General features: G+C 31.5%; 1 protein-coding gene across 1 annotated transcript; it reads right to left on the reverse strand.

Moving 5' to 3' along the window:
• Positions 1–6,329: 6,329 nt before the first annotated feature.
• Positions 6,330–9,077, reverse strand: LOC149060886 (uncharacterized). The gene is made up of 2 exons (XM_089230769.1): positions 7,631–9,077; positions 6,330–7,531 (listed from the first exon to the last, which is right to left on the reverse strand). Exons 1-2 carry the CDS (start codon positions 9,075–9,077, stop codon positions 6,330–6,332), a joined length of 2,649 nt encoding a protein of 882 aa, XP_089086895.1.
• Between the last annotated feature and the right edge of the window lie 18,715 nt (positions 9,078–27,792).

Consider the following 27,792-nt stretch of genomic DNA (forward strand, 5'->3'; position numbering starts at 1 on the left):
TTTTACCATTAATGACACCGTCCACTGATTAAATTTAAATTAATTAATTAAATTCTTTTGGAGTTCTGGGATTATTGATTTATGCATATAACTGATTACTAATACATAATATATAATTTGTTGTAAAATTATATAATCACAAGACTTTTTTGATTTAAGTTCATTAGAGATTGATGTTATCGCTAATTTTATGAGCCAGAATTTGTTTTGCTACCATTTAAGCTATAATTAAAAAAAATTAAATGAGAAATCGGAATCTTGAATATTCAAAATTTTGTTTTATACAACAGACAGTTCCTAAAAGTTGTTAAAATGTTATAAATTGCTTATTATTTTATTCTTTATGTTATTCCATTTATTTTTTTAAAATTGTTGTATTGGATTTATTTTGTATTAGGTAGGTACTTATCAGTTATTATTATTAATAAACATTATAATTGATCTATATTATCCCGTGCACTTCATTGCCCCCTAAAAATACTAACACTTGTGACTTATTAATTCACTTATAGACCCCTGTTGTATATATGTCGTATCTATATCGCGTTATTGTGCGTTTCGCGAAATGGACAACGTTTGCATCCATTTCGCGAAATGGAACCGCGGTTTCTCCACTTCACCTAATTACACAATATGGATAATATTTCGTGAAATGGATACCTAAATCATCATCAACGGAACTTGTTCCGTCATTTGGATGTCCATATAGCAAAACTTAAAAAACCTTTATTTTTATATATTATAATATACTAGCTGCTGTCGGAAACTCGCTGTCCTGAAACTCGGGGATAGGTGAGACTCGCTGAAGTGGGCGGTGGAGGCTAGTGACGACAATGTCGTCGTAGTTTTACATATAAAAATTGTTCCTGTTTAAAAACAAAAATTTGAGGAGGTGATAAGGATTTCTGATAATGCTTGGCGAACGCGTTACGAAGGCGGGAATGTTTGAATTTCGAGTTTGAGTGTCTAGATATATTCTCACATCACCTATGGCCTATGCAAATCGGCCATTGAATAATACGGCCTCCCGTCGCATGTCCGATGCTTTTTCGTATGTAAAAAATCGTCAATTTGAAATCAATGTTTCAGTGTCTAGCAAGTTAATCTCCTCAAGTGAATATCGATTAACATATATGCAGCAGCTTGTCAGGTAGACCCTCTGTTCCGCGGCAATACATGAAATTCGGCTACTTTGGTAGTATAAACCTATTCTGTACACGCATAATATATTATTATAAACATTTTAGAGCACACATGATTGTATTCGCCATGATAAACCCTAAGCAAATTTTATCATACACAGAGAAGTAACGTAAACCATACACACACACACATATATATATATTATATACCAGCCATTGAATTATACGGCCTCTCGTCGCATGTCCGATGCTTTTTCGTATGTAAAAAATCTTCAATTTGAAATCCATGTTTTGGTGTCTAGCAAGTTAATCTCCCCAAGTGAATATCGATTAACATATGTGCAGCAGCTTATCAGGTAGGCAATCCACCTGCGGTGGATTGCAGACCCTCTGTTCCACGGCAATAAATAAAACTGCGCTACTTTGGTAGTAGATATATATCTATTTTGTTCACGAAAAATATATGAATAACAAAACGCATATAAACGTATTTAATCTGATAAACCAATAGCATTTGATCATATAGACAGTCAATTTTATAAATAACACGCAATTCGCAATAGAAATTCACGATGAATAATAATAAAGTATTAAGTGAATTAAGAAATTAATGAATATCACAAATAAAATGGTGTGCATGCCGTGTAGAAATTCTTATGATTAACCGAGTATGGTTTAGTCACAAATTAGTAATAAGTATTAATACAATGATGATTTATTTTAATGTGTTTCTGTTACATTTGCATTGATGAAATGAGTAATATAAAAGATATTCCTTTTATATATGTGTTTTTCTTCAAGGTGTTCCTATATAGTAAATTTTTTTTATATACCTATATCATCGAACCTAACTTATATTAAAATTATATACGTCATCATAAGTTCGAACAAATTACTGCTGGTAGTTGTGTAGCCTATAGGTTATTGAATAATACTGAAGACAACATATTGTATGTTTTAAGGAATTGGAATTTATTTAGTGTAACCAATGGCTTATTTTATATTATATACTACTATATACTATTTTGTATACTATACAGTATACACACACATAGCTTAATTAAATGGTTTTTTTTTTCTTGAAAACGGTTTATTATGGAAGACGGATCGTAAATGGTTAGGTACCCATCAATTATCATTTATCGTCGTTGTGGGATATCCAAATACATTTAGGCATATAGCTCTAATTGGTTTTCAGTGATGGTGGAGCAACCTTCACTAAAAAAAGAACTAAGTAATAATATAACAAAAAATAATTAAATAAAATTCGAAAAAAATGCAAAAGATCTCAGGTGGCTATGTTATTTAAATGAGCCACCGCAATAACTTAGCTAGTCCTACAACTAACAATTTTATTATTATTAATTAATTAATAAATAATACGATGTACGCGTAGATATAAGATGCGAAGTGATTAACGGTACTAAGCGATATCCAGAGACCACAGTATTTTCAAAAACACTTTTATCGATATCATTGATATCAATAAATAGATCACGCGTAGTTATTAAATATAACAGACTAAAAACACGGACTACCTAGTATTCAAGTATTTATTGTAGGTATAATATGCAACAGTAATTCGAGTGACAAATTATGATCATTAGAACATTGGAAAATTATGAAAAAAAAAAAAAACGAAAAAAACATTAGGACATCGGTAAATTAAAAAAAATACAAAAAAAAGATCAAACAAATTTAATCAAATTATTAATTGTTATCATTAGAACTCCTTCTTTCCTTAAGAAGTCGGAGAAAAATCTGTCAAATTTATTATTCTCCGCCGCCGGGATCGAACCCTATACCCTAACATCTAATGCCTAACGCCTAACCTACTGGGACATCCTACCGAGATACTGAAATGTGGAAAAACTTTAGCATTTAAACCGTTTTAATTTAGCGGCGATTAATACTAAAAACGTTTAAACGTGTGAATTATGTGTCAGTTAACCTTATAATATAGTAGGTATGTTTGTTTTTAATCGATGTGTTTATACTATTTCGGTATAGTATATCCATCTATGATTCTGTTCATATTGTACTAAGTTATGTTTCTATTCACTGTTTAGTCATAACATTTAGTTAACCTACCATTATTTTATTGCATATTGTAACTAACAAAATTAATCAAGAAGTCATGTGAATACACATCAATTTCTTTTTTGTTAGGTATCAAATAAAATCAAAACATATTGTAATATATACAAAATCATTGTGTATATTTTAAAAATACATATACACGGCTAAATAATTAAGTTCTAGGTAAATGTTAAATAATTTACAATTAGTCGTTACTTCTAAATGTAGTGTAATATCAATATATTATTTTTTATTTATTTTGATAGTCTATGTTTAAATAATTTTATTAAAATCAAACTATTGAAGTCCTTTTAACTAAATTTGCTTATTAATTTATTCTAATTCTAATGATTTTTACACAATTTATCAAAATAAGGGAGTTTAACATAATATGCATGTATGTATACTATTTAATAAAAATAACATTTCATTTTGTCAACAAACTGTTTTGTGACTATACTATTATATTACAATGATGTACATTTATAGGTTTAGTTAAATAATTAACCTAACCAATATAGATTACCTACTTATAGAATCTACCTTGCCCATAAATAGCATAATTAATACTGTATCCATTTCAGTACATATAGACTTTCATAACTAACACCGTCAAGGCGTCAATGAACTAAAGTGTTATTTAGATCTATCACATATTTAATAATTTATTTTGATAGTCTATGTTTGAGTAATTTTATTAAAATCAAACTATTGAAGTTGGTTTAACTAAATTTGCTTATTAATTTATTCTAATTCTAGCGATTTTTACACAATTTGTCAAATTAAGGAAGTTTAACATTATATGCATGTACCTGTGTATTATACTATTTAATACAAATAACATTTAATGTTGTCAACAAACTGTTTTGTGACTATACTATTATATTACATTGGTGTACATTTGTGGGCTTGGTTAAATAATTTACCTAACCAATATAGATTACCTACTTATAGAATCTACCTTGCCCAACAATAGCATAATTTAATACCGTATCCATTTCAGTACGTATAGACTTTCATAACTAACACCGTCAATGAACTAAAGTGTTATTTAAATCTATCTAATATTTAAAAACAATAGGCTTTTCACAGTAGCTAACTTACCTATAAACAGTAATATTTAATAACACACTGACAATAATAGAGCCGGCGATGAACCAAAGCGTTAATATAATTACCAAAATATGCTTTTTCTGGTAAATTTGGGTAGGTATTTGATTATCACAAATGTATAGACTACTCATAGAACCTAAATTATTTATCAACAATAATATTTAATGTTTTATCCGTCCCATGAATGACATTCATACAGCCGTTAATAAATAAAACTGTCCATATTATTACTACTGGTGTAATTTAGTAACTATTTAATTACCACAAATGAATAAAAACTACATTGCCTATAAGTAATGATATTTAATAATGCATCCGTAGCAGTACATACTCACTTTTACTAAATTATTAACATTACCACCAAAATATTCTAAATATGGTATAACCGAGTAGTTATTTAATCAATTTAAACATAAAAACCCTAAAGAGATTACATATACACAGATACTACGGTTGTCGATTAACCACCGTCGTAGACTACTCATTACACCTATCGACAGCAATTAATATTAAACACCTTATCCTTAGCCGTCGACGAACAAAAGTGTAAATAAATATTACATATTATTATATCACATGTAGTCGCACCTTTTATGTGCTGTGTTAAATATTTGGCTACTAACCGAGTAGCCGTTTTTGTAATAATTTATAAAAAGTAGGAACACTCAAACACCGTCGACATAAGCTTAAAATAAGGATCTCGAACAGGCAAAAGACAGAATTAAACGTATTTAAAACAATATTTATTGAATCAAACAAAAACAGTATAATATTTATTATTATCAGTACAATAGGTAGGTACCGCACGTCTACGGGTTCGAAAATGAGTATACTACGCGAAAAAAAGAGCAGTCGGCGGTCTTAAAGACGAAAAAAAAAAACGATAAAAACGAAAGTCGGCCGCGTTTTCGATTTTAAAAGAAACGCGCTTGAATTAAACGTAAAAAAAAGGCGACGGAAAAGGGCGTAAAAGCAGAAAAATCGAGTAAAAAGTCGAAAAAAAATAAGCGTAAAACGTTTCGAAAAATCTAAAACACGATGTCTGTGACTGATGAGTGATACGATAACCGAAAAATCGTGATAGCTCGGCCGCCGCCGCGAGGAAGTAACGCGATTGGCCGGTCTTAAGAAACCCATGGAAGAAAAACGTAATTCTTCCATGGGTTGCTTAGAGCGATATATATAGGGATTCACGTTTTATATTATAAGACTAGCCCTCCGTGCTAGCTGGGGGAGACCCCCAGACCCCCTTGGTCGGTGAAAAGTGGGTACCGATGGCGGACGTAGAGTCGTTTGAATTATTAAAATCATTGCTGTACTCGCCGGACAATAATAAAAAGTCGTAGCAGGTGATAACGATTTATGATGAGGCGTGGAGGTATCGTTTCGAAAGCGGCAAATTTGAAATTCCAGTTTAACAGTCGATACGGTCCAGTCTTGTGCTGTTATGAATGTCGAAACGAAAAGCGTAAAGCCGAATGCCGTATTTAAATGTCTAGCAAGTCAGTCACGTCAAGTGAATACCGATTTCGGAGACTGTATGGTTAGAATTTTGTACATAGCGCATGTAATGTTGCACTACCATAATGGTAGACGATATGAGTAGGTAATACGATTGACGTCGCGATATGTGGATTTATAATAAAAGGTTTTTGTGGTAACCCATCGAAGGCGGCACTATTTGAAAACCGTGTTCGAGCGTCTATCAATTCGTATTAGAGAGTCGGTAATCAAAAGTCGACCCACATGAAACGTAAAATATAATATCATATACAATATCTTAATATCATAATTAATCAGCCACACTGTCATTTTTGTCGAGTGCACTAAAACAATACAAATTAAAGGATAAATGTTAAAAATTACCAATAACAATGAAATGAAACCGACGGACTACTTGTGTTGGTAAGAATGAACGTAAAAATGTCCGACGTGCCAATGACATAAAGTGAATTACACACATACCTTCTTCTTCTTCTTCGGTAAACTCGGCCACTATGACCATCCCGACATACATCCTGGCCTCCAGTTTTCTCTATTCGATGCCTGTAATCTCCAATCTTCTCCTCCACCTAATGCTTTCACATCATCCCTAACTCCATCCTCCCATCTCCGACGTGGTCTTCCCAGCGGTCTTTTTCCATTAGGGTTCTCCTCCAGTACCATACGTATGAGTGGGTTTTGACTACGCCAGGCATGCCCAGCCCAAAGCAATATTTTGTTCTTTATCGTTTCGAGTATACTGGGTTTATGAAAGAGTGTCTCTAGTTCATAATTTTTCCTTATTCTCCATTCCCCACTAAGCCTGTCCTTTACTGGTCCAAAGATCTTCCTCAGTATTTTTCTTTCCAGAACTAAGAGTTTTCTTTCATCACTTTTCCTTAATGGCCACGCCTCAGCTCCATAAGTAATAACAGGTCGTATTAATGTGATGTATAATTGTAATTTTAACTCTCTTGAAAGTGATCTTGATCCCAGTAATTTCGCAAGACCATAAAGGCATTTATTTCCTGACTGAATTCTTGTTCCTATTTCTATTTCGATTTCATTTCTCTCTGAAAGTATGGATCCTAGGTACTTAAATTGTCTTGTTCTTTTGAAATTTCGGTTGTTGATGTTAAGAGTTGGATATAATCTTATAGTGTCTCGTCTTCCTACTACCATATATTCCGTTCTGTCCTCATTGATATGGAGTCCAACTTTCAGTGCTGCTTTCTCCAGCCGGTTTAATAAATCTTTTAGTCCGTCTTGTGAATCCTCCATGATCACCAGATCATCTGCATAAGCCAGAAGTCCTATGGAAGTTTCCTGGAATTTAACTCCTTCTTGCGGTGTAATATTCATCTCTCTTACGACTTTCTCTACTACTATATTAAATAAGATTGGTGACATAGCGTCTCCCTGTCTTAATCCCGATTTAACTAAAATTGGGTCTGATTTTGTATTTCCAACCTTAACTTTGACAAATGTATCCAAAATGCTTATCCCAACCAATTTTATAAGCTTGTCCTGGAAATGGAATTCTCTCAATATGTTTATTAAGCTTTCTCTATGGATGCTATCAAAATCTATGAAAATAACGTGAATTTCTCTATCGAACTCCCAGATTTTTTGAAATATTTGTCTTAAAATAAATATCTGGTCTGTGGTCGATCTTCCCGGTCTGAAGCCACCTTGGTAATTGCCAATAATTTGTTCTGCTTTTGTTTTTATTCTTGTTAATAGGCAATTTGAAAAAATTTTATACGCCACGTTTAAGAGGGCTATCCTACGATAGTTATTGCAGTCTTGTTTACTTCCCTTTTTATGAATTGGACAGATCACCGCTGTCTTCCACTCTTTAGGCATTTTTTCAGTTGTCCAGACTTCGTGAATTACCTTCCATAACCACATTACGATTTCCTCTCCGCCTTCCTTTAAGAGCTCTGATTGAATGTCATCCTCTCCGGGGGATTTGTTATTCTTTAGCATGTTTATCTGTAATTTTATTTCTTCCAAGGTCGGTTCTTCAGAATCCTGTGATTCTTGGATTTCCTGATTAAAATTAAAATTAAAGGTTTCATTCGGTTCTTCACAGTTTAGCAAGTTTTCAAAGTAGCTAGCCCATTTCTTTGCCAACTCTTCATTTGTAGTTATCAGGGAGCCATCATCATCCCTTAGAAATCTTTCTTTCTTTTTGTATCCACCTCTGAGATCATTCACTCGCTTATACATATCCCCAGTTCTGTGTGTTTTATAATCGACTTCTGCTGTTTCTAATATGTTTTGAACGTATTTTCTCTTTTCACATCTCAATATCTTGCTGGCTTCTTTTTGGCGAGTTCTAAATCTTCTCAGTGTTACTTCGTTGTTAGTGTCAATTAACCACTCTTGTCTTGCTAATTTTCTTCTTTGTACAGCTTCTTCACAAATCGTATTGAACCATGGTTTTGTTTTCGATACTTTTTTTCCCAAGACTTTCGATGATGCTTCATTTATGCTTTCTTTTACATGTTCCCATGTTTTATCAACATTTAAGTTTCTTTCTATATCTAGTTGTTTACTTTTAATAATATTCTGAAAGCACTCTACATACTCTTTGCATATTTGTTTGTCCTTTAGTTTATTTATATCGGTACGTCCTTTGTTTGTTAGATTACCTTTCTTATACTTCTTAATTTTTACTTTCATCCATATACCAACCAATAGGTGGTCCGAGTCCATATCAGCTCCCCGTAAAGTTCTTATATTCAGGATACTATTTTTAAATCTATTATTTATTAGGACATGGTCAATTTGGTGTTTATGTCTCCCATTCGGCGAGATCCATGTATATTTATGTATGTCTTTTCGTTGGAACATAGTACTTTTGACCACCAAACCCTTTCCTAAAGCGAAGTCGATTAATTTAGTACCATTATCGTTGGTGCTGGAATGTAGGCTGTAGTTTCCAATAGTCGATTTGTAGCACTCTTCCCTTCCTATTTTTGCATTGAAATCACCTAATACTAATTTTATATCACCTTTTGACGTGCTAAACGTATCTTCTAGTGTTGCATAAAACAGCTCTTTTTCTTCTTCATTCTTATCCTCAGTTGGAGCATGCGCGTTGATTAATACCATGTCAAAATTGTCTGTTTTAATTGTTAAAGTTGTAATTCTCGGATTTATATCTCTAAACTCCTTTACTGAATGTATAATTGATTCGTGCACAGCAAAACCGGTTCCCAGTTTATGACCTTTTTCGCATTTTCCGTTAAACATACCTAAACAATACCTACATCATCAAGAGTGTATAGTGTAGGTACATGATAAATACCCACGCATGGAAACGCCATCGACACCGTCAACGTTTATACAGATCACACAAAGTCGAACCAAAACTGACATTTTAACATTTTAAAAGCAAACAGAAACAGTTGTTTTTAAATATTATTTGTACATGGTACATTATTATTATTATTGCATTACTATTATTTTAACGTCAAAAGTAACATGACATCATAATATTATGGTGGTATAGAGAGTGGAAAATAACTTCTAAAAGGCAGTGATTGAAAAATATATGTGAGGGGCTGAAGGCCTCCCAATTTTTTTACTCTAATTGCGTCTATGTGCAATACAATTGAAGTACGGTTAGGTTAAAATACAGATATAAGAAGATGAGTTGATTAGTTTGTACATTCATATTTATAAAAGTAAGTGTAGATACTATAAATTATATGGTAAGTCTGAGCCATCTGAGGTGAATATTTGTATCATGTGAGTACTATGTAATTGTATGAAAGAAAGTCCATTATAAACTATACTGTGAAAATGTATAAGTGTTTTGTTCATTTGTTAAAAGTACAATAACTGTAACTCTACCTTTTATTGAGTGCGTGTGTGAACTATGCAATAGAAACATAGTTCAATATCAATACGGTCAAATTATTCAATTGTATTTTGTTTTGAGCAGTAAAACAAAACAGAAGAACTACTTTTTTGACCACTGATAACTTGCTTTATCTTACATATAAAATCAGCAATTTTCACGGCGTATATAGTAATAAACGTTATATAACAACATTAAGACCATAGGCGTGTCCACGGGGGGTGCAGGGTATGCAACTGCACCCTCTGCGATTTCAAGTGGCACCATGAATTAAGAAAAATTGTTTAAAAAAGGTGGCTAGGGCTCATTAGCCCCTTGGGTACGCACCAGGTTGCACTCTCTGCGTCAAAGGTCTAAACACGCCTATGATTAAGACAACAAAAAATACAATGCGAATAATATATTGTTATGAAATATGATATTAATATGTTAATAGCAATTCATGGTGATACATAATAATAAGTTAACTTAAGCATATACGATGTACAGTTAGTTCTAAAGTATAGGGAGCATTGAAAAAAGTATAGCATGTGGAATGATGAAATCCGTAGTACACATCTTACAATTAATAAAGAATTCAGTAGAAAGCCATTTAGCAGAACTCAACTGTTTGTAGTTAAAATACCTAGGTACCGATGTGTTATGTATGTAGGTACAGACAAACAACTGTTTAAGAAAACATATAAGTATAAGTTGATATAGTTGTGAGTTGTAACACATTTAGTGTAGGTGTAAGTGTGTGTGTCTGTCATAGGCGCTGTAGTGGGGGAGGGGCTGTAGGGGCTAAGCCCCCTAAAAAACATTCAAAGTCCCCCTAAAAACCACGCAAAGCTTTATATTAAAAAAACAATAAGTGATTACTATTGAAAAAACGAATAATAGAAAACTTGTTAACTTTGAAGGATCATCATTACTTATAAATCAATATTTGTTTGAAGTTATACCTTATGAATTGAAATGTGAGATGATTGTTTTGAAAAATATGATGAAATGAGTTACTATAATATATCTAAAGATACAGTTCCAAATCTTTTTGAAATGATTCAATTGGCTTTCACTCTTCAGGTCAATTCCGTCTACTTGCAACGGCCATTTTCTGCAATGAGAAGAAATAATAATAACCTCAGATCTACTATTATGTCAAAGGAACGGTTTTCGAAATAAGCAATACTTCATATTGATAGAGATGTTATATTGTGGACAACGAAATTATTTTAAATAGAAAAATAAGAATATAAAATGTAAAAACTGTATTAAATCTGTTACCTATACTTATAAAAGTTCATTATTGTTTTATTTTTAAGTTTTACTTGCCTGGCAATTAGCACATTTTTATAGAGGATAAAGGATAACATCTGATAGTCAGTGATTGTAAAATATATGTGAGGGGCTGTGGTGTGTGTGTGTGTTCGTATGTACACAGTTTTACCTAATTAACACTAATACAATCATAATGTTGGTTAATCTACTTGTGACAGTAAATTTGAGACAAAAATTGTTGAATGTTCTCATGTGTTGTTAACTGTACAGTATAGTCTATACTATATGCATTAAGTGGGTAAGATTTATGTTTTGCAGAATATTTATATCAGATACTCATAGTATCATGTGAGTACACCTACAGTGTACTTATATGGAAGAAAGTCCATTTTAATATACTGTGAAATGTATAAGTGTTTTGTTAATTTGTTAAAGGTACATTTAAAATAAAAGTGAGCTATAACTTATAAATAACTGTAACTCTACTTATTGTGTGTGTGTGTGTGTGTGTGTGTGTGAACTATGCAAAAGAAACATAGTTCCATACAGTTATACCTCAACAACATATTATTAGGTACTTTAACAACATAAAATTTTCAATTGTATTTTATACTGAACAGTAGAACAAAACAGAAGAATGTTTAATTGGTGTGTTCATACATACATATTCATAATCTTTATAATAATTTACTTATAAGTGTTTAATATGCCTATGAGTTTTGCAGAAACAAAATTTGTTGTTGACTCTACAACATTAAGTGTAGGCACCCATATGTAGTGTAATTAACTTTCAACAGTATGATTGGAGTGAGAAATGTTTATGTCTTGAGTACAGAATTTGGAATTATGAAATCCCTAGTACACGTCTCACAAATAAAGATTCCAGTAGAAAGCCATTTAGCAGAACACAACAGGTGGTTTTAACTGTTTGTAGTTAAAGTACCTATCGATACCAATGTGTTATGAGTAACATTAATATTGTGTAACACTATTTAATGTAGATGTGTATGTGTGCGTTAGTATGTAAAATACAATTAAAACATGGTTTTACCTAATTAACATTAATGCAATCCATAGACAAAACTGCTATAAGATGAGTTATAAAATATTTGTTAATCTACTTGAATGAGCTAATGTGTTAGTAACTGCAGTAAGTGTAGGTACTATACTATATGTATTAACTATTAAGTGAATTTATAAATTACATAGGTATATGATTGTAGCATCTCATGTGAGTAGAGTGTACTTGTAAGAAAGAAAGTCCATAATGTGTTTTGTTCATCTGTTATTGGTATATTTTAAATAAAAGTTAGTTATAACTTAAAAATAAAGTAACTCTACTTATTGTGTGTGTGTGTGTGTGTGTGTGTGTGTGAACTATTTACCTAAACAATATTAAAATACGGAATATTCAATTGTATATTGTTTTGAGCAGTAGAACAAAACAGAAGAATGTTTAATTGGTGTATTCATACATGCATATTTATAATCTTTATATTAATTTATTTATGTTGATTAGGCTGAAACAATAAGTGTTTAATATGCCTGTGAGTTTTGCAGAAACAAAATGTGTTGTTAACTCTACAACAGTAAGTGTGGCACCCATAGGTATATGAGTTGTGAATAATTATCAACAGTATGATCGGAGTGATGCGTGCCATAGTGGCATAGTGGCGGAATTAGGAATTTGTCTTAGGGGGGGATAAACATACTTAGATTTTCAAGTACAAAATCTGGGAAAACTATTTCATCAAAAATTCTTAAACTAATATATATGTACACAAAATGTATTAATAAATGTGTTTTAAAATTCTACACAATTTAGTACCTATACAATATTATAATAATTTCTTTTAAATTAAATAATAATTTCCTAAAACCTAACGCCTAACGGGACCTACCTACTATTTGAGTTGTTAAACGTATGAAAACAACTACTCTTAAGCTGTTTTTTTCTCTAACGAATAGCGAATTAAATATTGTTAAACCGATTAACTTTGTATGAATTGTGTAGGTAAAAAAACATTCAAAGTCCCCCTAAAAACCACGCGAAGCTTTATATTATAATATTGAAATATTAAAAAAACAATAAGTGATTACTTTTGAAAAAACAAATAATAGACAACTTGTTAAAATTAAACTTTGAAGCATCATCATTACTTAAAAATCAATATTTGTTTGAAGTTATACCTAATGAATTGAAATGTGAGATGATTGTTTTGAAAAATATGATGAAATGAGTTACTAACTATATTTAACCGTCGAAGAAAATATATCTAACGATAAAGATATACAGTTCCAAATCTTTTTGAAATGATTCAATTGGCTATCACTCTTCAGGTCAATTCCGTCTACTTGCAATGAGAAGAAATAATAATAACCTCAGATCTACTATTATGTCAAAGGAACGGTTTTCGAAATAAGCAATACTTCATATTGATAGAGATGTTATATTGTTGACAACGAAATTATTTTAAATAGAAAAATAAGAATATAAAATATGTAAAAACTGTATTAAATCTGTTACCTATACTTATAAAAGTTCATTATTGTTTTATTTCTTATTTTTAAGTTTTACTTGCCTTGCAATTAGCAAATTTTTATAGTGTATAAAGGGCGGTAAAGAACTTCTAAGAGGCAGTGATTGAAAATATATGTGAGGGGCTGAAGCCTTTGGTGTGTGTGTTTGTATTGTATTTGTATCTACATTATGCAATTTAAACACTAAATATATAATACTGTATGCAGAATATTTATATCAGATACTTGTAGTATCATGTGAGTACCTACAGTGTACTTATATGAAAGAAAGTCCATTATAACATGCTGTAAAATGTATAAGTGTTTTGTTATAAGTGAGTTATAACTTATGAATAACTGTAACTCTACTTATTGTCTGTCACACACAGTGTGTAGATGTGTGTGTGTGTTTGTGTATGACCTATGCAATAGAAATATTCAATTATATTTTGTTTTGAGCAGTAGAATTTTCGCAGTGTATAATAGCAAAAAACGTTATATTGTTGTATAACAACATTAAAATATACATTACACATTATTTTTTAAATCTATATAACATAGTGAAATTAATTATCAGTGCCTACTATACTACAATACATTATTAATATGTTAACAGCAATTCATGGTGATATATAATGTTAAGGTTACATAAACAAATTTCAAATATTAAGTTAACTTAAGCATTTACAACGTACAATTAGTTCTATCAACACGGCAAATAAAGTATTGAAATAATCTAACGATATAGGGATCGTTGAAAAGAGTACAGCATGTGGAATGATGAAGCCATTTAGCAGAACTCAACATGTATTTATGTATGTATTTAAGAATTTGACACTAAGGGGCAAAAAAAATAATAAAATACGCCTCATTAATCATTATAAAAAATACAATTAGCTGCCCTCTCAGCTGCCTGGGGCAACAGTACCCTGTATCTGCCCCCTAAATACGGCCTTAGTTATGTATATACAGACAATCAACTGTGTAAGAAAACGTATAAGTATAAATTGATATGGTACCTAGTTATGAGTAGCTAGGTAAATTTAAAATTGTAACACTGCAGCTTATTGTAGGTGTGTGTGTGTGTGTGTGTTTTACCTAATTAATATTGATACAATCATAGGCAACATAATCAATAACAGCAGTAGTCAGTTGAACAAAACTGGTATAAGATGAGTTATGAAATTTTAATATTTGTTAATCTACTTGAATGTGCTGAGGTGAGATTTATGAAAGAAAGTCCATTATAACTTACTGTGAAATGGATAAGTGTTCTGTTCATTTGTTAAAGGCACATTTAAAATAAAAGTGAGTTATAACTTATAAATAACTGTAACCTTGCTTATTGTGTGTGTGTGTGAACTATGCAAAAGAAACATACAGCTCCATACAGTTATACCTTAACAACATATTATTGTACATATTATTCAATTGTAATTTATATGAGCAGTAGAACAAAACAGAAGAACGTTTAATTGGCGTGTTCATACACACATATTCATAATCTTTATAATAATTTTTATTTATAAGTGTTTAATATGCCTATGAGTTTTGCAGAAACAAAATTTGTTGTTGACTCTACAACATTAAGTGTAGGCACCGATTACAGAATTTGGAACGATGGAATCCCTGGTACACGTCTCACAAATAAAGAATTCAGTAGAAATCCATTTAGCAGAACTCAACTGGTTGTTTTAACTGTTTATAGTCAAAGTACCTAGATACCAATGTGTTATGAGTAACATTAAAATTGTAACACTACTTAATGTAGACGTGTATGTGTGCGTTAGTATGTACAATACGATTAAAACACGGTTTTACCTAATTAACATTAATGCAATCCACAGCCGAAATCAATTACAGCAGTAATAACAAAACCGCTATAAGATATAAGAGTTATAAAATATTTAATAAGAAAGTCCATAATGTGTTTTGTTCGTCTGTTGTTGGTATATTTTAAATAAAAGTGAGTTATAACTTATATAAATAAATGTAACTCTACTTATTGTGCGTGTGAACTATTTACCTAAACAACATTAAAATACGGAATATTCAATTGTATATTGTTTTGAGCAGTAGAACAAAACGGAAGAACGTTTAATTGGTGTATTCATACATATACATGTTTATAATCTTTATATTAATTCATCTATGTGTTCATCGGTCATATAATAAACGGTCAATTTGGAATTGTAAAGCAGTAAAACAACACAAATAAGAGGATAAATGTTAAAAAGTCCCAGTAAAAACGAAATGAAACCGACAGGTATTGTTTGTTGCTGTACACTGAACAATAATTATTGCGAAACGGACAAATCATTACAGTTATTATAAAAACTTGAATAAAATGCAAGAACTTTATGCTGCCGTGGTTAAAAGGGCAAAAGAAGTCGAAAGAGTGAAAAAAAACGCTGACGACGCGATAAGGACCGCGGGCCGAGATAACGGCGGTGGGCCGAGGACGACGTATAAACGGTACGGTTCCCCAAGGACGTCGTAAGAGCCGTCACGGGGAGCGCCACCGTCTTAGCGTTTTATAATATAAGACTAGCCCTCCGTGCTAGCTGGGGGAGACCCCCAGACCCCCTTGGTCGGTGAAAAGTGGGTACCGATGGCGGACGTAGAGTCGTTTGAATTATTAAAATCATTGCTGTACTCGCCGGTCAATCAATAATCAAAAGTCGTAGCAGGTGATAACGATTTATGATGAGGCGTGGAGGTATCGTTTCGAAAGCGGCAAATTTGAAATCCCAGTTTAACAGTCGATACGGTCCAGTCTTGTGCTGTTATGAATGTCGAAACGAAAAGCGTAAAGCCGAAAGCCGTATTTAAATGTCTAGCAAGTCGGTCACGTCAAGTGAATACCGATTTCGGAGACTATATGGTTAGAATTTTGTACATAGCGCCTGTAATGTTGCACTACCATAATGGTAGACGATATGAGTAGGTAATACGATTGACGTCGCGATATGTGGATTTATAATAAAAGGTTTTTGTGGTAACCCATCGAAGGCGGCAATATTTGAAAACCGTGTTCGAGCGTCTATCAATTCGTATTAGAGAGTCGGTAATCAAAAGTCGACCCACATGAAACGTAAAATATAATATCATATACAATATCTCAATATCATAATTAATCAATTAATCAGCCACACTGTCATTTTTGTCGAGTGCACTAAAACAATACTAATTAAAGGATAAATGTTAAAAATTACCAATAACAATGAAATGAAACCGACGGACTACTTGTGTTGGTAAGAATGAACGTAAAAATGTCCGACGTGCCAATGACATAAAGTGAATTACACACATACCTTCTTCTTCTTCTTCGGTAAACTCGGCCACTATGACCATCCCGACATACATCCTTGTTGCCTCCAGTTTTCTCTATTCGATGCCTGTAATCTCCAATCTTCTCCTCCACCTAATGCTTTCACATCATCCCTAACTCCATCCTCCCATCTCCGACGTGGTCTTCCCAGCGGTCTTTTTCCGTTAGGGTTCTCCTCCAGTACCATACGTATGAGTGGGTTTTGACTACGCCAGGCATGCCCAGCCCAAAGCAATCTTTTGTTCTTTATTGTTTCGAGTATACTGGGTTTATGAAAGAGTGTCTCTAGTTCATCATTCTTCCTTATTCTCCATTCCCCACTAAGCCTGTCCTTTACTGGTCCAAAGATCTTCCTCAGTATTTTTCTTTCCAGAACTAAGAGTTTTCTTTCATCACTTTTCCTTAATGGCCACGCCTCAGCTCCATAAGTAATAACAGGTCGTATTAATGTGATGTATAATTGTAATTTTAACTCTCTTGAAAGTGATCTTGATCCAGTAATTTCGCAAGACCATAAAGGCATTTATTTCCTGACTGAATTCTTGTTCCTATTTCTATTTCGATTTCATTTCTCTCTGAAAGTATGGATCCTAGGTACTTAAATTGTCTTGTTCTTTTGAAATTTCGGTTGTTGATGTTAAGAGTTGGATATAATCTTATAGTGTCTCGTCTTCCTACTACCATATATTCCGTTTTGTCCTCATTGATATGGAGTCCAACTTTCAGTGCTGCTTTCTCCAGCCGGTTTAATAAATCTTTTAGTCCGTCTTGTGAATCCTCCATGATCACCAGATCATCTGCATAAGCCAGAAGTCCTATGGACGATTCCTGGAATTTAACTCCTTCTTGCGGTGTAATATTCATCTCTCTTACGACTTTCTCTACTACTATATTAAATAAGATTGGTGACATAGCGTCTCCCTGTCTTAATCCCGATTTAACTAAAATTGGGTCTGAGTTTGTATTTCCAACCTTGACTTTGACAAATGTATCCAAAATGCTTATCCCAACCAATTTTATAAGCTTGTCCTGGAAATGGAATTCTCTCAATATGTTTATTAAGCTTTCTCTATGGATGCTATCAAAATCTATGAAAAGAACGTGAATTTCTCTATCGAACTCCCAGATTTTTTGAAATATTTGTCTTAAAATAAATATCTGGTCTGTGGTCGATCTTCCCGGTCTGAAGCCACCTTGGTGATTGCCAATAATTTGTTCTGCTTTTGTTTTTATTCTTGTTAATAGGCAATTTGAAAAAATTTTATACGCCACGTTTAAGAGGGCTATCCTACGATAGTTATTGCAGTCTTGTTTACTTCCCTTTTTATGAATTGGACAGATCACCGCTGTCTTCCACTCTTTAGGCATTTTTTCAGTTGTCCAGACTTCGTGAATTACCTTCCATAACCACATTACCATTTCCTCTCCGCCTTCCTTTAAGAGCTCTGATTGAATGTCATCCTCTCCGGGGGATTTGTTATTCTTTAGCATGTTTATCTGTAATTTTATTTCTTCCAAGGTCGGTTCTTCACAATCCTGTGATTCTTGGATTTCCTGATTAAAATTAAAATTAAAGGTTTCATTCGGTTCTTCACAGTTTAGCAAGTTTTCAAAGTAGTTAGCCCATTTCTTTGCCAACTCTTCATTTGTAGTTATCAGGGAGCCATCATCATCCCTTAGAAATCTTTCTTTCTTTTTGTATCCACCTCTGAGATCATTCACTCGCTTATACATATCCCTAGTTCTGTGTGTTTTATAATCGAGTTCTGCTGTTTCTAATATGTTTTGAACGTATTTTCTATTTTCACATCTCAATATCTTGCTGGCTTCTTTTTGGCGAGTTCTAAATCTTCTCAGTGTTACTCCGTTGTTAGTGTCAATTAACCACTCTTGTCTTGCTAATTTTCTTCTTTGTACAGCTTCTTCACAAATCGTATTGATCCATGGTTTTGTTTTCGATACTTTTTTTCCCAAGACTTTCGATGATGCTTTATTTATGCTTTCTTTTACATGTTCCCATGTTTTATCAACATTTAAGTTTCTTTCTATATCTAGTTGTTTACTTTTAATAATATTCTGAAAGCACTCTACATACTCTTTGCATATTTGTTTGTCCTTTAGTTTATTTATATCGGTACGTCCTTTGTTTGTTAGATTACCTTTCTTATACTTCTTAATTTTTACGTTCATCCATATACCAACCAATAGGTGGTCTGAGTCCATATCAGCTCCCCGTAAAGTTCTTATATTCAGGATACTATTTTTGAATCTATTATTTATTAGGACATGGTCAATTTGGTTTTTATGTCTCCCATTCGGCGAGATCCATGTATATTTATGTATGTCTTTTCGTTGGAACATAGTACTTTTGACCACCAAACCCTTTCCTAAAGCGAAGTCGATTAATTTAGTACCATTATCGTTGGTGCTGGAATGTAGGCTGTAGTTTCCAATAGTCGATTTGTAGCACTCTTCCCTTCCTATTTTTGCATTGAAATCACCTAGTACTAATTTTATATCACCTTTTGACGTGCTAAACGTATCTTCTAGTGTTGCATAAAACAGCTCTTTTTCTTCTTCATTCTTATCCTCAGTTGGAGCATAAGCGTTGATTAATACCATGTCAAAATTGTCTGTTTTAATTGTTAAAGTTGTAATTCTCGGATTTATATCTCTAAACTCCTTTACTGAATGTATAATTGATTCGTGCACAGCAAAACCGGTTCCCAGTTTATGACCTTTTTCGCATTTTCCGTTAAACATACCTAAACAATACCTACATCATCAAGAGTGTATAGTGTAGGTACATGATAAATACCCACGCATGGAAACGCCATCGACACCGTCAACGTTTATACAGATCACACAAAGTCGAACCAAAAGTGACATTTTAACATTTTAAAAGCAAACAGAAACAGTTGTTTTTAAATATTATTTGTACATGGTACATTATTATTATTATTATTATTATTGCATTACTATTATTTTAACGTCAAAAGTAACATGACATCATAATATTATGGTGGTATAGAGAGTGGAAAATAACTCCTAAAAGGCAGTGATTGAAAAATATATGTGAGGGGCTGAAGGCCTCCCAATTTTTTTACTCTAATTGCGTCTATGTGCAATACAATTGAAGTACGGTTAGGTTAAAATACAGATATAAGAAGATGAGTTGATTAGTTTGTACATTCATATTTATAAAAGTAAGTGTAGATACTATAAATTATATGGTAAGTCTGAGCCATCTGAGGTGAATATTTGTATCATGTGAGTACTATGTAATTGTATGAAAGAAAGTCCATTATAAACTATATTGTGAAAATGTATAAGTGTTTTGTTCATTTGTTAAATGTACAATAACTGTAACTCTACCTTTTATTGAGTGCGTGTGTGAACTATGCAATAGAAACATAGTTCAATATCAATACGGTCAAATTATTCAATTGTATTTTGTTTTGAGCAGTAAAACAAAACAGAAGAACTACTTTTTTGACCACTGATAACTTGCTTTATCTTACATATAAAATCAGCAACTTTCACGGCGTATATAGTAATAAACGTTATATAACAAATACAAATACAATACAAATACAAATAGCAATTCATGGTGATACATAATAATAAGTTAACTTAAGCATATACGATGTACAGTTAGTTCTAAAGTATAGGGAGCATTGATAAGAGTATAGCATGTGGAATGATGAAATCCGTAGTACACATCTTACAATTAATAAAGAATTCAGTAGAAAGCCATTTAGCAGAACTCAACTGTTTGTAGTTAAAATACCTAGGTACCGATGTGTTATGTATGTAGGTACAGACAAACAACTGTTTAAGAAAACATATAAGTATAAGTTGATATAGTTGTGAGTTGTAACACATTTAGTGTAGGTGTAAGTGTGTGTGTCTGTCATAGGCGCTGAAGTGGGGGAGGGGCTGTAGGGGCTAAGCCCCCTAAAAAACATTCAAAGTCCCCCTAAAAACCACGCAAAGCTTTATATTAAAAAAACAATAAGTGATTACTATTGAAAAAACGAATAATAGAAAACTTGTTAACTTTGAAGGATCATCATTACTTATAAATCAATATTTGTTTGAAGTTATACCTTATGAATTGAAATGTGAAATGATTGTTTTGAAAAATATGATGAAATGAGTTACTATAATATATCTAAAGATACAGTTCCAAATCTTTTTGAAATGATTCAATTGGCTTTCACTCATCAGGTCAATTCCGTCTACTTGCAACGGCCATTTTCTGCAATGAGAAGAAATAACAATTACCTCAAATCTACTATTATGTCAAAGGAACGGTTTTCGAAATAAGCAATACTTCATATTGATAGAGATGTTATATTGTTGACAACGAAATTATTTTAAATAGAAAAATAAGAATATAAAATGTAAAAACTGTATTAAATCTGTTACCTATACTTATAAAAGTTTATTATTGTTTTATTTTTAAGTTTTACTTGCCTGGCAATTAGCACGTTTTTATAGAGGATAAAGGATAACTTCTGATAGTCAGTGATTGTAAAATATATGTGAGGGGCTGTGGTGTGTGTGTGTGTTCGTATGTACACAGTTTTACCTAATTAACACTAATACAATCATAATGTTGGTTAATCTACTTGTGACAGTAAATTTGAGACAAAAATTGTTGAATGTTCTCATGTGTTGTTAACTGTACAGTATAGTCTATACTATATGCATTAAGTGGGTAAGATTTATGTTTTGCAGAATATTTATATCAGATACTTATAGTATCATGTGAGTACACCTACAGTGTACTTATATGGAAGAAAGTCCATTTTAATATACTGTGAAATGTATAAGTGTTTTGTTCATTTGTTAAAGGTACATTTAAAATAAAAGTGAGCTATAACTTATAAATAACTGTAACTCTACTTATTGTGTGTGTGTGTGTGTGTGTGAACTATGCAAAAGAAACATAGTTCCATACAGTTATACCTCAACAACATATTATTAGGTACTTTAACAACATAAAATTTTCAATTGTATTTTATACTGAACAGTAGAACAAAACAGAAGAATGTTTAATTGGTGTGTTCATACATACATATTCATAATCTTTATAATAATTTACTTATAAGTGTTTAATATGCCTATGAGTTTTGCAGAAACAAAATTTGTTGTTGACTCTACAACATTAAGTGTAGGCACCCATATGTAGTGTTATGTAATTAACTTTCAACAGTATGATTGGAGTGAGAAATGTTTATGTCTTGAGTACAGAATTTGGAATTATGAAATCCCTAGTACACCTCTCACAAATAAAGATTTCAGTAGAAAGCCATTTAGCAGGACACAACAGGTGGTTTTAACTGTTTGTAGTTAAAGTACCTATCGATACCAATGTGTTATGAGTAACATTAAAATTGTGTAACACTATTTAATGTAGATGTGTATGTGTGCGTTAGTATGTACAATACAATTAAAACATGGTTTTACCTAATTAACAATAATGCAATCCATAGCCAAAACTGCTATAAGATGAGTTATAAAATATTTGTTAATCTACTTGAATGAGCTTATGTGTTAGTAACTGCAGTAAGTGTAGGTACTATACTATATGTATTAACTATTAAGTGAATTTATAAATTACATAGGTATGTGATTGTAGCATCTTATGTGAGTAGAGTGTACTTGTAAGAAAGAAAGTCCATAATGTGTTTTGTTCATCTGTTATTGGTATATTTTAAATAAAAGTTAGTTATAACTTAAAAATAAAGTAACTCTACTTATTGTGTGTGTGTTTGTGAACTATTCACCTAAACAATATTAAAATACGGAATATTCAATTGTATATTGTTTTGAGCAGTAGAACAAAACAGAAGAATGTTTAATTGGTGTATTCATACATGCATATTTATAATCTTTATATTAATTTATTTATGTTGATCAGGCTGAAACAATAAGTGTTTAATATGCCTGTGAGTTTTGCAGAAACAAAATGTGTTGTTAACTCTACAACAGTAAGTGTGGCACCCATAGGTATATGAGTTGTGAATAATTATCAACAGTATGATCGGAGTGATGCGTGCCATGTCAGTGGCGTAATTAGGAATTTGTCTTAGGGGGGGATAAACATACTTAGATTTTCCAGTACAAAATCTGGGAAAACTATTTCATCAAAAATTCTTAAACTAATATATATGTACACAAAATGTATTAATAAATGTGTTTTAAAATTCTACACAATTTAGTACCTATACAATATTATAATAATTTCTTCAAAATGTAAATTTCGAATATATTAGAATTAAAATTTACTTTTAAATTAAATAATAATTTCCTAAAACCTAACGCCTAACGGGACCTACCTACTATTTGAGTTGTTAAACGTATGAAAACAACTACTCTTAAGCTGTTTTTTTCTCTAACGAATAGTGAATTAAATATTGTTAAACCGATTAACTTTGTATGAATTGTGTAGGTAATAAAACCTATTCGGCATGCGTAAGCCCCATAAATTGAAGTTATACCTAATGAATTGAAATGTGAGATGATTGTTTTGAAAAATATGATGAAATGAGTTACTAACTATATTTAACCGTCGAAGAAAATATATCTAAAGATAAAGATATACAGTTCCAAATCTTTTTGAAATGATTCAATTGGCTATCACTCTTCAGGTCAATTCCGTCTACTTGCAATGAGAAGAAATAATAATAACCTCAGATCTACTATTATGTCAAAGGAACGGTTTTCGAAATAAGCAATACTTCATATTGATAGAGATGTTATATTGTTGACAACGAAATTATTTTAAATAGAAAAATAAGAATATAAAATATGTAAAAACTGTATTAAATCTGTTACCTATACTTATAAAAGTTCATTATTGTTTTATTTCTTATTTTTAAGTTTTACTTGCCTTGCAATTAGCAAATTTTTATAGTGTATAAAGGGCGGTAAAGAACTTCTAAGAGGCAGTGATTGAAAATATATGTGAGGGGCTGAAGCCTTTGGTGTGTGTGTGTGTGTGTGTGTGTGTGTGTGTATTGTATTTGTATCTACATTATGCAATTTAAACACTAAATATATAATACTGTATGCATTTAGTGGGTAAGATTTATGTTTTGCAGAATATTTATATCAGATACTTGTAGTATCATGTGAGTACCTACAGTGTACTTATATGAAAGAAAGTCCATTATAACATACTGTGAAATGTATAAGTGTTTTGTTATAAGTGAGTTATAACTTATAAATAACTGTAACTCTACTTATTGTCTGTCACACACAGTGTGTGTGTTTGTGTATGACCTATGCAATAGAAATATTCAATTATATTTTGTTTTGAGCAGTAGAATTTTCGCAGTGTATAATAGCAATAAACGTTATATTGTTGTATAACAACATTAAAATATACATTACACATTATTTTTTAAATCTATATAACATAGTGAAATTAATTATCAGTGCCTACTATACTACAATACATTATTAAACAAATTTCAAATATTAAGTTAACCTAAGCATTTACAACGTACAATTAGTTCTATCAACACGGCAAATAAAGTATTGAAATAATCTAACGATATAGGGATCATTGAAAAGAGTACAGCATGTGGAATGATGAAGCCATTTAGCAGAACTCAACATGTATTTATGTATGTATTTAAGAATTTGACACCAAGGGGCAAAAAAAATAATAAAATACGCCTCATTAATCATTATAAAAAATACAATTAGCTGCCCTCTCAGCTGCCTGGGGCAACAGTACCCTGTATCTCCCCCCTAAATACGGCCTTAGTTATGTATATACAGACAATCAACTGTGTAAGAAAACGTATAAGTATAAATTGATATGGTACCTAGGGAGTTATGAGTAGCTAGGTAACTTTAAAATTGTAACACTGCAGCTTATTGTAGGTGTGTGTGTGTGTGTGTTTTACCTAATTAATATTGATACAATCATAGGCAACATAATCAATAACAGCAGTAGTCAGTTGAACAAAACTGGTATAAGATGAGTTATGAAATTTTGATATTTGTTAATCTACTTGAATGTGCTGAGGTGAGATTTATGAAAGAAAGTCCATTATAACTTACTGTGAAATGGATAAGTGTTCTGTTCATTTGTTAAAGGCACATTTAAAATAAACGTGAGTTATAACTTATAAATAACTGTAACCTTGCTTATTGTGTGTGTGTGAACTATGCAAAAGAAACATACAGCTCCATACAGTTATACCTTAACAACATATTATTGTACATATTATTCAATTGTAATTTATATGAGCAGTAGAACAAAACAGAAGAACGTTTAATTGGCGTGTTCATACACACATATTCATAATCATTATAATAATTTTTATTTATATGTGTTTAATATGCCTATGAGTTTTGCAGAAACAAAATTTGTTGTTGACTCTACAACATTAAGTGTAGGCACCGATTACAGAATTTGGAACGATGGAATCCCTGGTACACGTCTCACAAATAAAGAATTCAGTAGAAATCCATTTAGCAGAACTCAACTGTTTGTAGTTAAAATACCTAGGTACCGATGTGTTATGTATGTAGGTACAGACAAACAACTGTTTAAGAAAACATATAAGTATAAGTTGATATAGTTGTGAGTTGTAACACATTTAGTGTAGGTGTAAGTGTGTGTGTCTGTCATAGGCGCTGAAGTGGGGGAGGGGCTGTAGGGGCTAAGCCCCCTAAAAAACATTCAAAGTCCCCCTAAAAACCACGCAAAGCTTTATATTAAAAAAACAATAAGTGATTACTATTGAAAAAACGAATAATAGAAAACTTGTTAACTTTGAAGGATCATCATTACTTATAAATCAATATTTGTTTGAAGTTATACCTTATGAATTGAAATGTGAAATGATTGTTTTGAAAAATATGATGAAATGAGTTACTATAATATATCTAAAGATACAGTTCCAAATCTTTTTGAAATGATTCAATTGGCTTTCACTCATCAGGTCAATTCCGTCTACTTGCAACGGCCATTTTCTGCAATGAGAAGAAATAACAATTACCTCAAATCTACTATTATGTCAAAGGAACGGTTTTCGAAATAAGCAATACTTCATATTGATAGAGATGTTATATTGTTGACAACGAAATTATTTTAAATAGAAAAATAAGAATATAAAATGTAAAAACTGTATTAAATCTGTTACCTATACTTATAAAAGTTTATTATTGTTTTATTTTTAAGTTTTACTTGCCTGGCAATTAGCACGTTTTTATAGAGGATAAAGGATAACTTCTGATAGTCAGTGATTGTAAAATATATGTGAGGGGCTGTGGTGTGTGTGTGTGTTCGTATGTACACAGTTTTACCTAATTAACACTAATACAATCATAATGTTGGTTAATCTACTTGTGACAGTAAATTTGAGACAAAAATTGTTGAATGTTCTCATGTGTTGTTAACTGTACAGTATAGTCTATACTATATGCATTAAGTGGGTAAGATTTATGTTTTGCAGAATATTTATATCAGATACTTATAGTATCATGTGAGTACACCTACAGTGTACTTATATGGAAGAAAGTCCATTTTAATATACTGTGAAATGTATAAGTGTTTTGTTCATTTGTTAAAGGTACATTTAAAATAAAAGTGAGCTATAACTTATAAATAACTGTAACTCTACTTATTGTGTGTGTGTGTGTGTGTGTGAACTATGCAAAAGAAACATAGTTCCATACAGTTATACCTCAACAACATATTATTAGGTACTTTAACAACATAAAATTTTCAATTGTATTTTATACTGAACAGTAGAACAAAACAGAAGAATGTTTAATTGGTGTGTTCATACATACATATTCATAATCTTTATAATAATTTACTTATAAGTGTTTAATATGCCTATGAGTTTTGCAGAAACAAAATTTGTTGTTGACTCTACAACATTAAGTGTAGGCACCCATATGTAGTGTTATGTAATTAACTTTCAACAGTATGATTGGAGTGAGAAATGTTTATGTCTTGAGTACAGAATTTGGAATTATGAAATCCCTAGTACACCTCTCACAAATAAAGATTTCAGTAGAAAGCCATTTAGCAGGACACAACAGGTGGTTTTAACTGTTTGTAGTTAAAGTACCTATCGATACCAATGTGTTATGAGTAACATTAAAATTGTGTAACACTATTTAATGTAGATGTGTATGTGTGCGTTAGTATGTACAATACAATTAAAACATGGTTTTACCTAATTAACAATAATGCAATCCATAGCCAAAACTGCTATAAGATGAGTTATAAAATATTTGTTAATCTACTTGAATGAGCTTATGTGTTAGTAACTGCAGTAAGTGTAGGTACTATACTATATGTATTAACTATTAAGTGAATTTATAAATTACATAGGTATGTGATTGTAGCATCTTATGTGAGTAGAGTGTACTTGTAAGAAAGAAAGTCCATAATGTGTTTTGTTCATCTGTTATTGGTATATTTTAAATAAAAGTTAGTTATAACTTAAAAATAAAGTAACTCTACTTATTGTGTGTGTGTTTGTGAACTATTCACCTAAACAATATTAAAATACGGAATATTCAATTGTATATTGTTTTGAGCAGTAGAACAAAACAGAAGAATGTTTAATTGGTGTATTCATACATGCATATTTATAATCTTTATATTAATTTATTTATGTTGATCAGGCTGAAACAATAAGTGTTTAATATGCCTGTGAGTTTTGCAGAAACAAAATGTGTTGTTAACTCTACAACAGTAAGTGTGGCACCCATAGGTATATGAGTTGTGAATAATTATCAACAGTATGATCGGAGTGATGCGTGCCATGTCAGTGGCGTAATTAGGAATTTGTCTTAGGGGGGGATAAACATACTTAGATTTTCCAGTACAAAATCTGGGAAAACTATTTCATCAAAAATTCTTAAACTAATATATATGTACACAAAATGTATTAATAAATGTGTTTTAAAATTCTACACAATTTAGTACCTATACAATATTATAATAATTT

Source organism: Diuraphis noxia, unplaced genomic scaffold, assembly GCF_037042655.1.
Source record: "Diuraphis noxia isolate RWA-SAM2 unplaced genomic scaffold, SU_Dnox_SAM2 contig0001, whole genome shotgun sequence".
In the NCBI taxonomy this organism is placed as follows: Eukaryota; Metazoa; Arthropoda; class Insecta; order Hemiptera; family Aphididae; genus Diuraphis; species Diuraphis noxia.

Bases quoted from the DNA above. Each gene is read 5' to 3' on its own strand.
- LOC149060886 (XM_089230769.1), bottom strand. From the start codon at position 9,077: ATGTTTAACGGAAAATGCGAAAAAGGTCATAAACTGGGAACCGGTTTT. The intron at 7,532-7,630 runs GTAAACAAGACT...AAACAAAAGCAG, and splicing joins TCCAATTCATAAAAAGGGAA to AACAAATTATTGGCAATTAC.